The sequence below is a fragment of the Cetorhinus maximus genome, unplaced genomic scaffold (assembly GCF_964194155.1).
Source record: "Cetorhinus maximus unplaced genomic scaffold, sCetMax3.hap1.1 HAP1_SCAFFOLD_72, whole genome shotgun sequence".
Classification (NCBI taxonomy): Eukaryota; Metazoa; Chordata; class Chondrichthyes; order Lamniformes; family Cetorhinidae; genus Cetorhinus; species Cetorhinus maximus.
In genome coordinates, this window is record NW_027596106.1 from 1,471,767 (window position 1) to 1,489,130 (window position 17,364).

The following is a 17,364-nucleotide window of genomic DNA, read 5'->3' on the forward strand; positions in this document are numbered from 1 at the left end:
AACCCCCGCTAAAGGGGATATGCCTTGAAACAGAACGAAACGTCACTTTAGGAGTAATTAAATAGCCAATATTGCGTTGACCTCAGATTATACGACTTACTGCGTACTACTTAATCGACATTCAGATGCACAAATGCCCTTTGCAACTGTGTATCGTCCTGGGGGCGGGAAAAACGGCTGCCGCATTTAGGCAAGGCTCAAAATATCGCCCGAAGGGAGGGTCTTAGCACCCCGTTGCACAGAGCTACTGTTATAATGATGTAACATCAGCTAGTCATGTCCTCTTGTAGCTGAAACGTAGCAACGATAAAAATGAGTTATGTTAAAGCAGGTGGTGGTAGATTTGACCCCGCAGTTTCAGCCAAATGTGGGATTCTCCACTGTTATTACAGAGCAGTTGGTAAAGGCTGAGTTACTTATATCACGGAGCGGAACTTGAAGAACTGTCATAGCCAATATTTTCAGTTGACCTGTTTGAGGAGCAGCTCTGAATACAGGAACAGGGAGATCAAGTCTCGAGAGTGAATTGATTTAAAACTAATTTTAACATCTCCTATTTTAACAATCAAGCAAACACATACACAAGTCTACCAAATACTACACTAATAGCTTTTCAACAAATCCGCAAATTGATCACATCCAGGTAAATATTCACCAAGCCGTTAGACATTAACCAGGCAAAGCACATTTGACCTTACGAATTGAACATGATTTGGTTCCTTTGTAGACACAGTCCTGGGCTTACAGGCTGCTGAGACCTTAACTGCTTCTCCCTCACACACACAAACTCATTTCGGTTTACAATTCGCATTCCCTTTGAATCTAACTGTTCCATTGATTTTGTTGTTGGTTTTAAATGTTACCACCCCTAACAATAATCATTTCATTCCATCAATTTCGTTAGTAATATAATCACGTTGCTGTGTCTCTCCTAGCTAGGTGTAACATTTTCCCCATTATTTTCAATGCAGATGCGAAGGTAATATTTACTTTCTATCCTTAAGTATATTTAATTAACATATCAAACGAATATACATCAAAGAAGGCAGACTAGCTGGCTTCAAACTCATTAAGCCACACACAAAGACACATAGGCGCGGACAGTACTTCAAGTTCAATTTTTAAAAATTCCCAAAATCATTATAAATATTAATCTCTCTTCGTGACACACACCTGGAGCGGCAAAGCCTGGTGAAATAATCGTTTCCATCTGACGACAAGGCTTGTTTTACTTGTAGCAGGTCAACCGCCGGAAGCCAGATACGCTAGAGGATAGACCCACTCCCCATTGGCCAGAGCTATTATTGGGGCTCTCGTCTCTTAACGCTTACAGAAGCCGTTTTGCTTTGTTTGACATGATTAGAATGAATATGCTAGACCCAGTTAGGAATGTAATATCGCTTTTCCTCTGGTCCTGGATTTCAATTGTAAGCCGGACATTTCTTCTCAGCTACACCGACGCGACTGACTGCTGAGCTTATGAGTATTTCAATAGATTGTTAAGTCATCTTCTTCCTTTCAGCCTTCCCTCCTGTAGATGAGATCGAAGTGTGGTTGATCAATGGGCCAAACTCCTGTTCTGGAAGATTGGAGATATATTATAATTAGACTTGGGGAGCAGAAAGTGATGATGACTGGGATGTGCTTGATGCAAAGGTTGTATATCAGGAATTGGGCTGTGAAGCGGTCAAATCAGTCCCTGGCGGTGCACTTTTTGGTGCAATTCCTGGTCCCTTTTGGCTGGACAATGTTAACTGCAAAAGTAATGAGTCGAGCCAACCGCAATGTCAAGCCAAGACCTTGAGAGAACACAACTGCAGCCCTGGCGAGACAGCGTCTATCATATGTTCAGATCAAAATTCATTTGTTTCCACAGTTTTAGGAAAACATAAATTCCGATTTGAAATATCATGTTGTTTTGGTGCCTTCTAAGAATCGAGCACAGGAGAGACAGACAGGGGTTAACGACCCATTTGTTCAAGCGAACACAGGTAGTGTCTGCTCTAGACTAGCTAAAAAAGAAATCCACAGAATACACCAAACCTTTCCTTTCTATAAACAAATCATCACTGCCAAACATTTGATCAAATTCTGCTCTTGTCACTACATAGCCACATGATAAGCAAATGTCTCCAGTCCCTGGCACTGATTGGCTTTAATCTTCTTTGTTCATCCTCACTGCCCTGCACTCTCCAATCCAGTTGATCGCTAAATACCCAAAAGGTCTTTCTAGTGATTTCTGCTGACATTTGGTTTCAAATAAGAAATATGATATAAATCCATGATTAACACTTACAGTGTTAAACATATTCAGAATCATGTCTCCTTAGTTACTGGACTTTGCAGACTGGACCAAGTGTTCGGGCCTCAACATTCTATTTTCCGAAGGCTTCATTGTAGCTGAAACTCTCATTACATCGGTACAGGCTTGGAACTGCCCTTGACCGTGACTCTATTCACGTAGTAAAAATCCAGTATTTTGCAGCCTGAAGGCCATAGGAAAATTATAACATTTTGGGCATTCCAGATTTCAAAGTCAGAAGAGAGAGGGTTTCCCTTGTGTTGGGGCTCCACCCAGATGACTTACTGCCTGGTTCTTGATATAAAAAACCCACGAAACGACTGGAGCTGGTGGACGTTTGGCTTTTCTGTCATTAATCAATTTGTCAGGTGTTCATGAAAGAATTTTACGATCAAGCCCGTTTTGCGGTGTTGAGGCTGGTTCCTCAGATTCTTTTCTGCTCCCCTGCCCAGTGGATGTCAATTCTACAATGCCTCTGTGAAGACAAAATTTGGAAGACCACATTGACCAACTGTCCAGGGCTTGGGTCATGTGACCGTGCTTCTCCACAATGACTTCAATTGTGACATTTAACAAGCGCATGGAATTTACTTTGATTTCAGCTCTGATAATCCCTCAGTGATTAGATTTTAACTTGGGTGACAACCATTTTGAGCGTCTGGTATTTACGAAGCCATATCTCCACAGACCCACTGACTCTGATATCAATGTGGGCCCATCAAAAGCAAATGCAATCTCTTGATTGCCTTCTGAAATTTGCCTGAACTGTTCCAGATGAGACGTGAATCTCCTGGTAGATCTCTGGCACAACGGGGTGTGAAATTAGAGAACAGAAATCTATATTTACAAAGTATTTGAAACTGCTGGAGTAACCATCCGGACAGAAGGCCAACCTGTGAGCAGGTTGTGTGGAGCAGCCACCTTACTTCCCTTTGTTCAGCAGAAAATTTTGACTTTGGAAAACAATTGCAACAAGAATGAGGTGTTGAAAAAAATATCCAGTCTTGAATTTCATTTGAGCGCCTTAGACACCCAACAATGCACAGACATATGGCGGCCCACGTGTGGCTCTGCCAATCAACAGGTTGCACTTCTAGATTCCGATCACATTCAGGAGGTTAGGAAGAACACCGAAATTGTTGCAAATGTCCACCTGTTCGGTTTTTGGAATCGAAATTTTGGGCTGATGTCTTCCTGTGATCCATCCCACCACAGACAATGATCTTGACCTTCATTTTAGGTTCAGCTGAATGGTCATTGAGATGACTTTCGATTCCCTACATTGCAATGTTTTTGTGCAGGTCAAAGAAATTACAAACTTAGGATTCTGAAGGAAGCATGGAAACACAGGAGACATTGATATATTGACTTCACTTTGAATCTGGTGAAATGAATTTCGCTTGAATATTATCTTTAACTACTGTTTTCCTTCCTTAGATTCGATTAAAATTCGTTTGATGGATGGGATTGGCTCCTGTTCCGGTAGAGTGGAAGTGTATTACAACAACACCTGGGGATCAGTCTGCGATGATAGTTGGGACATGTTTGATGCACAAGTTGCTTGTACGGAACTGGGTTGTGGAACACCCAAATCAGCCCCTGGAAATGCTCATTTTGGAGCTGCAACGAGTTTCTTCTGGTTGGATGAAGTCAACTGCAATGGAACAGAGTCTAAATTAGCCCACTGCCAATCCAATTCTATCGGAGAACATAACTGTAGCCCTGGCGAGGCAGCGTCCGTTATATGTTCAGGTAAAGATGTTGCACTTTTTTAATAGAGGGTTAAGAAATCGTATCAGTCCTCATTTGAAATAACACATTAAAGTGAAGTGCAATTGTGCACTATTTGCTAGTTTCAAAGCAGGATCCTGAGGCTCCTGCTGAAACGAAAGTTGTTGGTCAAGAGAGATAGGTCGGGGAAATAGAACCGGGTTCTAATACTGATCAGAGAGACGACAAGTATTCGCCTGTTGAATGTTTCCCTGATTAGCTGCAATATCTACAAAATTCTAGGAATTCATGACTCTGTGATCCATCATCCAGCACTCCTTATCCGGTTAGCCAGCATCAAGCTCCAGATAATGCTAGGGCATGATTTGAAAATAATGATGAGTAGTTTTTGGTTAGGTTTTAGGCCAATATTATGTTGGCTTCACGTTGTACGACATTCCCGATATTCAGATGCACTGAGTCCCATTGCAACTGACAGTCGCATTGGGCGTGCTAATCATGGTAGTTGTTTTCACCCCTGATTTCCATTTTGCCCGAACGGAATATCAAAGTTTCACTGTTCACAAAGTGACTGTTATAATGATGTAACTTCGACTCGTGATGTCCTCCAGTAGCAGAAATGTTGCAAAGAAGAAAACGAGCCAAGCGAAGGCAGGAGATGGGAAATGTGACCGCGCATTTTCAGAGGTATGTAGAATTGTCGGCTGTTATGACAGAGCCGTTGGTAAGGATTGAGATAATTCAAACATGGAGGGAACTTTGTACATCTGTCATAGCCTATATTGTCAATTGGTACTTTTGAAATGCAGCTCTGAATTCAGGATTAAGGAAACCAAGCGTCCAGAGATTCTTTAGATCGAACTAAACTAAACATCTCCTAATCTTGCAACAAATTAAACATATACACATGTCCACCAAATACCATCCTAATGGCTTTTAAACACGCCATCAAATTAATCACCCTCAGGTAAATCTTCATGAAGGCACCAGTAACCCGCAGGCTTTACAGAGGTACCAGGCAAAGCGCATTTGACTTCCCGGATTCAAACTGAGGGTCCTGGCAATTTGGTACATTTGCAGAGACAGTACTAAGACTGCAGGCTGTTAAGAAAATAATTGCTTCTGCCTCTCGCGCAGGAAACAATTTCGGTTTGTGCAGGTAAAATAAAAAACAAGATTAAGAATCAGAAGAAAACATGAAAATACCGATTACAGGAAAACCATGTTTTTATACACAACTAGACACATCAACGTTGCATTACTGAGATTCTAATCTCATCATTACACAGCTGCATGATAATCAGATGCCTCCAGTCCCTGGCACTCTTTCTCTTTACCCTTACATGTTTAACCTCATATCGTCGATCTTCAAACCAGTTAATCCCTTACCCAGCAGCATGTAGGCACAAGGCACTTGTGACTCTTTCAAACAAGACGCTGAGTTTTAAATTCCTGTCACATCACAGGAAAATACCCAGAGCCTCGAATTGTTGCAAATGTCCTCTTGTTCGTTAAAGGAATCGATAATGTTGCAGATTTTGTTCTGAGGTCTTCCTGACTCACTTTCCATCAACAACCATGAATTTTCTCTTAATTTGCGGCTCAGCAGAAGATTGCTTCAGAGGAAAATCGATTCCCTACATTGCAATACTTGTGAGAAGGCCAAATAAAACTAAATTAAGATTCAGAAGAAAGCATGAAAACACAGGAGACAATAATATTACTGTTTCATTTTGATTCTGGTGAAAGAAATTTCGCTTGAACATTTTCTCAACCTTTCGTTTTCTTCCTTCCTTTAGATTTAACTAAAATCCGACTGATGGATGGGAGTGATTATTGCTCTGGCAGAGTGGAAGTGTATTACAACAACATCTGGGGATCAGTCTGCGATGATAGTTGGGACATGCTTGATACACAAGTTGCATGTAAGGAACTAGGTTGTGGAACTGCCAAAGCAGCCCCTGGAAATGGTCATTTTGGAGCTGCAACGAGTTCCTTCTGGTTGGATGAAGTCAACTGCAATGGAACAGAGTTTAAATTATCCCAGTGTCAATCGAATTCTATCGGAGAACATAATTGCAGCCCTCGTAAGGCAGCGTCCGTCATATGTTCAGGTAAAGATATTGCCTTTCTATATTTTTTATTTTTATTTATTTTCTGATCAATTTAGAAAAGCTGCCAGACCAAGTGTTAAATAACACATTACAGGGATGCCCAATTGTGCACCATTCGCCACACTCAAAGCTGAATGGCATGAGCTCCTGCTTACAATAAAGTTGGCGGGCGAGGGAGGTTAACCGGGGAATTGGGAAATGTTTCATTGCTCAGCGGACAGTCGACACGTAACCGATCTGTCGAATGTCTCTCTTAAAAGCTGTGGTTACTCTTTTAACCCATGAGCCCCGTGATGCACTATCAAGCTCTCCTGATCCGGTTAGTCAGCACAAGACTCGGGTTAATGGGGGCATGATTTGATGCAGAATGGAAAGTCATTTTTACGGTCTGGAAGTCAACAATAGGAAGTGGCAGGAGGTGGGAAATTGTGTATGGCGGAATTTCAGATGTTTATGGGATTTTTCGCCTGCAGGCGAGTGAGGCTGATGAAGTTTTGGTTTACTTTTGATACCATGGCATGTTTTACTTGGCGCAGGTCTATTGGCCTGAAGCCAGATACATCACAAGTTGGAGCAATCCCCCATCGGGCTGAGCCATCAGTGAGGCTCATCTCTTAACTCGTGCAGCAGCCACAATGGAAAGTGTAACAGGTTTAGGAACAAAATGTTAGGCCCCGTTATCAACGTACCATCCCTCTTCCTCTTGTCCTGGATTGCGCCTCGAAGTCGAATCTTCCTTTTGGGGGACACGGAAGCTATTCACTCCACCACCGACCTGCTGAATTTGTGAATAATTCAATAGATTGTTCAGTTAACATTTTTCTTTCATTTTCTCTCCCCTTAGAATACGCCACAGTGCGGTTGATCAATGGGCCAAACCCCTGTACTGGAAGAGTGGAGATACATTATAATGAGACTTGGGGAGCAGTGTGTGATGATGACTGGGACATGCTTGATGCAAAAGTTGTATGTGAGCAATTGGGCTGCGGAGCGGCCGAATCAGCTCCTCACGGTGCGCATTTTGGTGCAGCTCCTGGTCCCTTTTGGCTGGATAATGTTAAATGCAAAGGTCATGAGTCCAGCCTAGTGGAATGTCAAGGCAACGCCTTTGGAGAACACAACTGCAGCCCTGGCGAGGCTGCATCTGTCATATGTTCAGGTAAAAATGGATTTGTTTCCGCAGTTTTAGGAAAACATAAATTCTGATTTGAAATATCACGTTGTTGTGGTGCCTTCTAAGAATCGAGCACAGGAGACACAGACAGGGGTTAACGACCCATTTGTTCAAGCGAACACAGGTAGTGTCTGCTCTAGACTAGCTAAAAAAGAAATCCACAGAATACACCAAACCTTTCCTTTCTATAAACAAATCATCACTGCCAAACATTTGATCAAATTCTGCTCTTGTCACTACATAGCCACATGATAAGCAAATGTCTCCAGTCCCTGGCACTGATTGGCTTTAATCTTCTTTGTTCATCCTCACTGCCCTGCACTCTCCAATCCAGTTGATCGCTAAGTACCCAAAAGGTCTTTCTAGTGATTTCTGCTGACATTTGGTTTCAAATAAGAAATATGATATAAATCCATGATTAACACTTACAGTGTTAAACATATTCAGAATCATGTCTCCTTAGTTACTGGGCTTTAAAGGCTGGACCAAGTGTTCGGGCCTCAACATTCTATTTTCCGAAGGTTTCATTGTAGCTGAAACCCTCATTACATCGGTACAGTCTTGGAACTGCCCTTGACCGTGACTCTATTCACACAGTAAAAATCCATTAGTTTCCAGCCTGAAGGCCATAGGAAAATTATCATATTTTGGGAGGTCCAGATTTTAAAGTCAGAAGAGAGAGGTTTTCCCTTGTGTTGGAGCTCCACCCAGATGACTTAATGACTGGTTGATGAGACAAAAATCCCACGAAACGACTGGAGCTGGTGCATGTTTGGCTTTTCTGTCATTAATCAATTTGGCAGGTGTTGATGGAAGATTTTTACGATCAAGCCCGGTATGCGGTTTTGAGGCTGGTTCCTCAGACTCTTTGCTGCTCCACTGCCCAGTGGATGTCAATTCTACAATGTCACTATGAAGACAAAATGTTGAAGACCACATTGACTAATTGTCCAGGGCTTGGGTCATGTTACCATCCTTCTGCACATGACTACAACTGTGACATTTATCAAGCACATTGAATTTACTTTGATTTCAGCTCTGATAATCCCTCAGTGATTAGATGTTAACTTGGGTGCCAACCATTTTGAACGTCTGGTATTCACGAAGCCATATCTCCACAGACCCACTGACTCTGGTATCAATGTGGGCCCATCAAAAGCAAATGCAATCTCCTGATTGCCTTCTGAAATTTTGCTGAACTATTCCAGATGAGATGTGAGCCTCCTGGTAGATCTCTGGCACAACGGGGTGTGAAATTCGAGAACAGAAATCTATATTTACAAAGTATTTGAAACTGCTCGAGTAAACATCCGGACAGAAGGCCAACCTGTGAGCAGGTTGTGTGGAGCAGACACCTTACTTCCCTTTGTTCAGCAGAAAATTTTGACTTTGGAAAACTATTGGAAAAAGAATGTGGTGTCTAAAAAATATCCAGTATTGAATTACATTTGAGCTCCGTAGAGACCCAACAATGCATAGACACATGGCGGCCCACGTGTGGCTCTGTCAATCAACACGTTGCGCTTCTAAATTCCGATCACATTCAGGAGGTTAGGAAGAACGCCTAGTATTGCAAATGTCCACCTGTTCGGCAATGGAATCGATATTTTGGGCTGATGTCTTCCTGCGATCCATCCCACCACAGACAATGACCTTGACCTTCATTTTAGGTTCAGCTGAATGGTCATTGAGATGACTTTAGATTCCAAACATTGCAATGTTTTTGTGCAGGTCAAAGAAATTACAAACTTAGGATTCAGAAGGAAACAGGGAAACACAGGAGACATTGATATATTGACTTCACTTTGAATCTGGTGAAATGAATTTCGCTTGAATATTACCTTTAACTACTGTTTTCCTTCCGTAGATTCGATTAAAATTCGTTTGATGGATGGGCTTGGCTCCTGTTCCGGCAGAGTGGAAGTGTATTACAACAACACCTGGGGATCAGTCTGCGATGATAGTTGGGACATGTTTGATGCACAAGTTGCTTGTATGGAACTGGGTTGTGGAACACCCAAATCAGCCCCTGGAAATGCTCATTTTGGAGCTGCAACGAGTTTCTTCTGGTTGGATGAAGTCAACTGCAATGGAACAGAGTCTAAATTATTCCAGTGCCAATCCAATTCTATCGGAAAACATAACTGTAGCCCTGGCGAGGCAGCGTCCGTGATATGTTCAGGTAAAGATGTTGCACTTTTTTAATAGAGGGTTAAGAAATCGTATCAGTCCTCATTTGAAATGACACATTAAAGTGAAGTGCAATTGTGCACTATTTGCTAGTTTCAAAGCAGGATCGTGTGGCTGCTGCTGAAACGAAAGTTGTTGGTCAAGAGAGATAGGTCGGGGAAATTGAACCGGGTTCAAATACTCATCAGAGAGACGACAAGTATTCGCCTGTTGAATGTTTCCCTGATTAGCTGCAATATCTATAAAATTCTAGGAATTCATGACTCTGTGATCCATCATCCAGCACTCCTCATCCGGTTAGCCAGCATCAAGCTCCAGATAATGCTTGGGCATGATATGAAAACAATGATGAGTAGTTTTTGGTTAGGTTTTAGGCCAATATTATGTTGGCTTCACGTTGTACGACATTCCCGATATTCAGATGCACTGAGTCCCATTGCAACTGACAGTCGCATTGGGCGCGCTAATCATGGTAGTTGTTTTCACCCCTGATTTCCATTTTGCCCGAACGGAATATCTAAGTTTCACTTTTCACAACGTGACTGTTATAATGATGTAACTTCGACAAGTGATGTCCTCCAGTAGCAGAAACGTTGCAATGAGGATAACGAGCCAAGCGAAGGCAGGAGGTGGGAAATGTGACCGCGCATTTTCAGAGGTATGTAGAATTGTCGGCTGTTATGACAGAGCAGTTGGTAAGGATTGAGATAATTCAAACATGGAGGGAACTTTGAACATCTGTCATACCCATATTGTCAATTGGTACTTTTGAAATGCAGCTCTGAATTCAGGATTAAGGAAACCAAGCCTCCAGAGATTATTTAGATCGAACTAAACTAAACATCTCCTAATCTTGCAACACATTAAACATATACACATGTCCACTAAATACCATCCTAATGGCTTTTAAGCACACCATCAAAGTAATCACCCTCAGGTAAATCTTCAGGAAGGCACCAGTAACCCGCAGGCTTTACAGAGGTACCAGGCAAAGCTCATATGACCTTCCGGATTCATACTGAGGGTCCTGGCAATTTGGTTCATTTGCAGACACAGTACTAAGATTGCAGGCTGTTAAGAAATTAATTGCTTCTGCCTCTCGCGCAGGAACCAGTTTTGGTTTGTGCAGGTAAAATAAAGAACAAGATTAAGAATCAGAAGAAAACATGAAAATACCGATTACAGGAAAACCCTATTTTTATACACAACTAGTCACGTCAACGTTGCATTACTGAGATTCTAATCTCATCAGTACACAGCCGCATGATAAGCAGATGCCTCCAGTCCCTGGCACTCTTTCTCTTTACCCTTATCTGTTTACCCTCATATCGTCGATGTTCAAACCAGTTAATCCCTTACCAAGCAGTGTGTAGGCACAAGCCACTTGTGACTCGTTCAAGCAAGACGCTGAGTTTTAAATTCCTGTCACATCACAGGAAAATACCCAGAGCCTCGAATTGTTGCAAATGTCCTCTTGTTCGTTAAAGGAATCGATAATGTTGCAGATTTTGTTCTGAGGTCTTCCTGAATCACTTTCCATCAACAACCATGAATTTTCTCTTAATTTGCGGCTCAGCAGAGGATTGCTTCAGAGGAAAATCGATTCCCTACATTGCAATACTTGTGAGAAGGCCAAATAAAACTAAATTAAGATTCAGAAGAAAGCATGAAAACACAGGAGACAATAATATTACTGTTTCATTTTGATTCTGGTGAAAGAAATTTCGCTTGAACATTTTCTCAACCTTTCGTTTTCTTCCTTCCTTTAGATTTAACTAAAATCCGACTGATGGATGGGAGTGATTATTGCTCTGGCAGAGTGGAAGTGTATTACAACAACATCTGGGGATCAGTCTGCGATGATAGTTGGGACATGCTTGATGCACAAGTTGCATGTAAGGAACTAGGTTGTGGAACTGCCAAAGCAGCCCCTGGAAATGGTCATTTTGGAGCTGCAACGAGTTCCTTCTGGTTGGATGAAGTCAACTGCAATGGAACAGAGTTTAAATTATCCCAGTGTCAATCGAATTCTATCGGAGAACATAATTGCAGGCCTGGTGAGGCAGCGTCCGTCATATGTTCAGGTAAAGATATTGCCTTTCTATGTTTTTTATTTTTATTTATTTTCTGATCAGTTTAGCAAAGCTGCCAGACCAAGTGTTAAATAACACATGACAGGGAAGCCCAATTGTGCACCATTCGCCACATTCAAAGCTGAATGGCATGAGCTCCTGCTTACAATAAAGTTGGCGGGCGAGAGAGGTTAACCGGGGAATTGGGAACTGTTTCATTGCTCAGCGGACAGTCGACACGTAACCGATCTGTCGAATGTCTCTCTTTAAAGCTGTGGTTACTCTTTTAACCCATGAGCCCCGTGATGCATTATCAAGCTCTCCTGATCCGGTTAGTCAGCACAAAACTCGGGACAATAGGGGCATGACTTGATGCAGAATTGAAAGTCATTTTTATGGTCAGGAAGTCAACAATAGGCAGAGGCAGGAGGTGGGAAATTGGGTATGGCGGAATTTCAGATGTTTATGGGATTTTTCGCCTGCAGGCGGGTGAGGCTGATGAAGTTTTGGTTTACTTTTGATTCCATGGCATGTTTTACTTGGCGCAGGTCTATTGGCCTGAAGCCAGATACATCACAAGTTGGACCAGTCCCCCATCAGGCTGAGCTATCAGTGAGGCTCATCTCTTAACTCGTGCAGCAGCCACAATGGAACGTGTAACAGGTTTAGGAACAAGATGTTACGCCCCGTTATCAACGTACCATCCCTCTTCCTCTTGTCCTGGATTGCGCCTCGAAGTCGAATCTTCCTTTTGGGGGACACGGAAGTTATTCGCTCCACCACCGACCTGCTGAATTTATGAATAATTCAATAGATTGTTCAGTTAACATTTTTCTTTCATTTTCTCTCCCCTTAGAATACGCCACAGTGCGGTTGATCAATGGGCCAAACCCCTGTACTGGAAGAGTGGAGATACATTATAATGAGACTTGGGGAGCAGTGTGTGATGATGACTGGGACATGCTTGATGCAAAAGTTGTATGTGAGCAATTGGGCTGCGGAGCGGCCGAATCAGCCCCTCACGGTGCGCATTTTGGTGCAGCTCCTGGTCCCTTTTGGCTGGATAATGTTAAATGCAAAGGTAATGAGTCCAGCCTAGTAGAATGTCAAGGCAACGCCTTGGGAGAACACAACTGCAGCCCTGGCGAGGCTGCATCTGTCATATGTTCAGGTAAAAATGTATTTGTTTGCACAATTTTTCAGCATGCATGAATTCTGATGTGAAATATCATGTTAAACATAGTCACAATGCTTTGTCCTTAGTTGCTTGCTGTGATGTTCCGGCTTCGGATCCCAATTAGCCAGCTGAACACTCTAGCTGAAATCCTCACTACATCAGTCGCAACTTGCAGTTGATGCTGAGATTTTTAATAACACTGGAACCGTCGCTTCAGCTCTTGTTATAATCATCGATTGAGATTCAGTAATTTATGTGATGTACGTGTTGAGGGCAGACGGGTTTCAGTGAAAGGGATATGGAAGGAGAGTTTGACTCTGAACCCGAACGCGAAACTTAAAATATTCAATTCGCTATCCATGTTCACTCGGGCTATTGATCCTATTATTGTATTTAATGGAATGTGGAATATTCCTGCACCATATAACTCTGGTTCAGATGATTGCTGACAGTTCCACAGCCTAGTCACATGTTAAAGCATTTCGTCCGAACGGGATAACTAAGTTTCACGTTTGACAAAGCAACAGTTATAATGATGTAGCTTGGGCAAGTGATATCCTCCTGTAGCAGAAACATAACAATGAGGAAAACGAGTCAGGCAAATCCAAGATGTGGGAAATGTGACCGCGCATTTTCAGGTGTATGTCGGGTTGTCCGCTGTTTGAACACAACAGTTGGTAAAGGCTGAGTTACTTAAGCGACAGGGAGAATTTTGAACAACAGTCAAACCCTATATTTTTAATTGGCATGTAGGAGATGGGGCTCTGAAATCATGAATAAGGCCACAAGTCTCGAGGGGGTATTTATATAAAACTAAATGGAACATATGTTCATTGAATAACAAATTAAACACATTAACACGTTAACAAATTATTACCATAATAAACTTTAAACAAATGCGCAAAGTAATCACTCCCGGGTTATTAGTCACCCAGGCAAGAAAACATTGTAGACTTTAAACAGACACCAGGCAAAGCGCATTTGACCTTACAATATATTTCCGAGTCAGGATGGTGAGTCTCTTGTCGGGGAATTGAAAAAAAGTTAAAAGGATAAAGATAAAATCCTGCTGAATATTTCCACATATATTGTAGTTCGATCCTCCATTAGAGGAAACCAAAGTGCGAATGGTGGAGGAGAAACACCTCGTTGGAAAGATTGGAGGGTTACTTTAATGAGGCTTGGGGGGCAGTCTGTGATGATGACTGGGACATACACGGGGGAACATTGTCTGTCAGCAGCTGGGCTGCCGAGCCGCCAGTTCAGCCTCAGCCACCAACCACCCACCCCCACCCGCCAACCAGTGCGCATTTTGGTGCAGCCCCTGTCTCCTTTGGGCTGGATAATGTTAACTGCTGAGGCGATGCGTTCAAATTATTCGGATGTCCAGCGAACCCACGGGGCAGGGCGGGGTGGGGGGTGGGGGTGGTGGAGGGGCACAACTGCCCGCCTGACGAGGCAGCTTCTGTCATTTGCACAGGTGAAAACGATTTTTATTTTAAAACATTGAGGAAAGCATCAAATCAGATTTCCCGTCTTGTCTTCCAGGTCTTGACAAGGATGCACCCTGAGCGAACTTACGATTAGGCTCAGACATTGCAATTTCACTGAGGGGGAGCATTGCATCATTGCTGATGTCTCCAGTGCATCGGGAAAGATTTGGTACTCAGCTTGAGACGTGGCGGGGGGGGGGAGTGGTGGATGAGGGGGTGGGGGAGAGGGGGGCGGTGTGCGGGGCGGGGGGGAGGCGGTGGGGGAATGGGAGGTGGTCGTGGGGGGGAATGTTTGGAAGCACACAAAATAACTGCTTTTTTTTGGCTTCCCTTCTCGCACCCGAACCACATTCATCTTCCCATTTCATTCAAAGAACAAAGAAAAGTTCAGCACAGCATCAGGACCTTCGGCCCTCTTAGCCTGCGCCGATCATATTGCCTGTCAAACTAAAACATTTTGCTTTTCCGGGGTCCGTATCCCTTCATTCCCATCCTATTCATGTTTTTGTCAAGCTGCCTCTTAAACACCACTATCGTGCATGCTTCCACCACCTCCTCTGGCAGCGAATTCCAGACACTCTAACCCTCTGCGAACGAAACTGGCCCCGCACATCTCCTCTATAGTTTTCTCCTCTAAGTCCCCTAGTAATTGATCTTCCACCCTGGGAAAAAGCTTCTGACCATCTACTCTGTCCATGCCACTTATGATTTTGTAAACTTGTATCAAGGCGCCGCTCAATCTCCGTCGCTCTAGTGAGAACAAGCCTATTTTCTCCAACCTCTCCTCATAGCTAATAACCTCCTGAGCAGGCAGCATCCTGGTACACATCCTCTACACCCTCTCCAACGCCTCCATACCCTTCTGGTAATGTGGCGACCAGAATTGCACGCAATGTTCCAATAGTGGCCTGACCAAGTTTCTAAACAGGTGCAGCATGACTTCCCAGCTTTTATACTCAATACCCCTGCCGATGAAGGCATGCATGCCATATGCCTTCCTGACTACCTTATCCACCTGCGCTGCAACTTCCAATGACCTGTGGACCTGTAAAGCCAGATCCAATGTGGGAATCTCTGGCTTAGGCCAGCATTTATTGCCCAAAACCTTGTTCAAGGAGGCGGTTAAGAGTCAATCACATTGGTTGAGAGTCTGGAGGCACATGTAGGCGAGGCCAGATGAGGACAACAGTTTTCCATACCATAAGGGGATTAGTGAATCTTGTAAATATTTACGACAATCGACAATCGTTTCCTGGTTATCATCAGACTTCTAATTCCAGATTTTTTCATTGAATTTTAAATTCCACCTGCCCTGGGGTGATTTGCATCTCTCTATGCCATGTATGGGGATTGGTTTTGAGACTCCAGTAAATGAGCTAAATTGAGGTAAACTTAACAGGGCGCCAGGATGTGTGGCGTGACATATTGAATTATCCAGCCCACCTTCTGATTTGACAATCCTTTTTTGTGGGCGGAGAAAAAAATTGCCTCTAATCATACTGCCAATTAATTATAACCTGTTAGACAGCATAAACAGATGTTAAAGGAAACTCCAGCAAGCTACAGGAAGGCAATTTTTCCAAGAAAGCCTGAAACAAACGTGTTGGATTGCACCTTGCCTTTGTCTGGCACGTGTGGAAAGGTTGGTGGGCGTATTGGCCATTCTATTCCTCGAATGTCATTGGTCAACCGCCAAAAACAAATAGGTCATCAGCATCTTGGAGCCAATTACAAACCGCCTCATCTGCTCACCAAATTGCACAAATTTTCACACTGGAGTCAGTGTCATCACAAATGCAAATCTCCTCTACGGATGATCTTCTGAAACGTCGCTCCAATCAACTGGTAGCTGCATGTTAACAAAAAAAACATATATTTTTAAAAGTTCATTCATGGGATGTGGGCTTCGCTGGCTGGGCCAGCATTTATTGCCCATGCATAATTGCCTAAATCGATAAAAAGTGTTCTCCTTAGCCCAGTCGTTAATGTTGTCTGCCTGCTTATTTTACATTTGGCCTCCAGTTCCTCTTTGGTCGATTCTGTCAGTGATGACCAATCACTATGAACCGGCTGCGCAGGTAACATGTCACAATGACCATTTTTTTCGTTCTTTTGGTAGCTAACCCTGCCTGTCACAAACATAAAAAATAAAATCCAACAGAATTGCCATGATATGTCTCCCTGACATAAATCAGTGGTGACTCTGGTGAAACTGTTGACGCTGCCATAACACGCAATAAACACCCAGAGGCTGAATGTTACCTCAGTTATTTCTGGAAACTGTGGTAGATAAAATGAAGCTCGTCAACTCAAACAGCAGCACTGATTTTGGATGAACCGATGTTTATGTTTTACAGCCACTGAGAAATGACCATTGAACCAATGATTCAGGAAGGCGCCTGGATGCTGGTGATACGCAGCAGATGAGGTCAAGGATGGGGAATGCACCTCATCATATTAGACAAACAACTACAGCTTATTAAATGAAAAAGTTCAAATCTGGGATTCCACAATTTGTGCAAGTTGGATGTTAACTTTCATCAACTGCTTAGAAACTCAATTGTCTGCTTGCTATTTCACATTTCATGTAGCTTTGTAAGAAGTTTGCTGCATACGTACAGCCTGCAATGTTTTTTGACTCAACTTGAGCCATGAAGATTTTTTCACTCTAACTGCCCGGACCCACAGTGTTTGATGCTATTGATGAAAGCAGGACGCAAGGCACTTAGACCTTGCTGCCTCTGATGATGCTGTAATACCCAGCACCAAGATAACACTTTCTTACCCTGCTGCTCAAATAAACGCCCCTGTTATGCAAACCTGCGTCTCTAATTTGTACTGTTTTAGCTGTTATTAATCAGGCCCTGTTAAAGGAAATATATATGTGTTTATATTAGAAATCCCTGGCTCCAGAAAAGGGAGGTGGGGGGTTTGGTAGGGGACGAGGTTTACCTCAAATTTAAACGGGGGAAATACCGCCAACAGTTCCCTGCCCCCTCCCCACCAGCCCGAAGTGCCCAGGTAAGAGTTGCCTGTCAATTACTCAAAAATTCAAACCTCCATTTGGAAATAGGCCTGTGATGGGAGCCTACAGAAAGAAGAAATTCAATT

The 17,364-nt window shown here is 43.0% G+C and overlaps 1 protein-coding gene across 1 annotated transcript in view; it reads left to right on the forward strand.

Moving 5' to 3' along the window:
- Nucleotides 1-17,069, forward strand: part of LOC144672836 (scavenger receptor cysteine-rich domain-containing protein DMBT1-like) — a 46,618-nt gene extending 29,549 nt beyond the window's left edge. Inside the window, exons 11-17 of the mRNA XM_078534817.1 lie at nucleotides 3,740-4,054; nucleotides 5,833-6,147; nucleotides 6,992-7,306; nucleotides 9,189-9,503; nucleotides 11,281-11,595; nucleotides 12,440-12,754; nucleotides 16,611-17,069. Coding sequence (XP_078390943.1) covers nucleotides 3,740-4,054; nucleotides 5,833-6,147; nucleotides 6,992-7,306; nucleotides 9,189-9,503; nucleotides 11,281-11,595; nucleotides 12,440-12,754; nucleotides 16,611-16,624 — 1,904 coding nt within the window. The 3' untranslated portion in view covers nucleotides 16,625-17,069. The remainder of the gene's footprint in view (nucleotides 1-3,739; nucleotides 4,055-5,832; nucleotides 6,148-6,991; nucleotides 7,307-9,188; nucleotides 9,504-11,280; nucleotides 11,596-12,439; nucleotides 12,755-16,610) is intronic.
- Nucleotides 17,070-17,364: the final 295 nt, after the last annotated feature.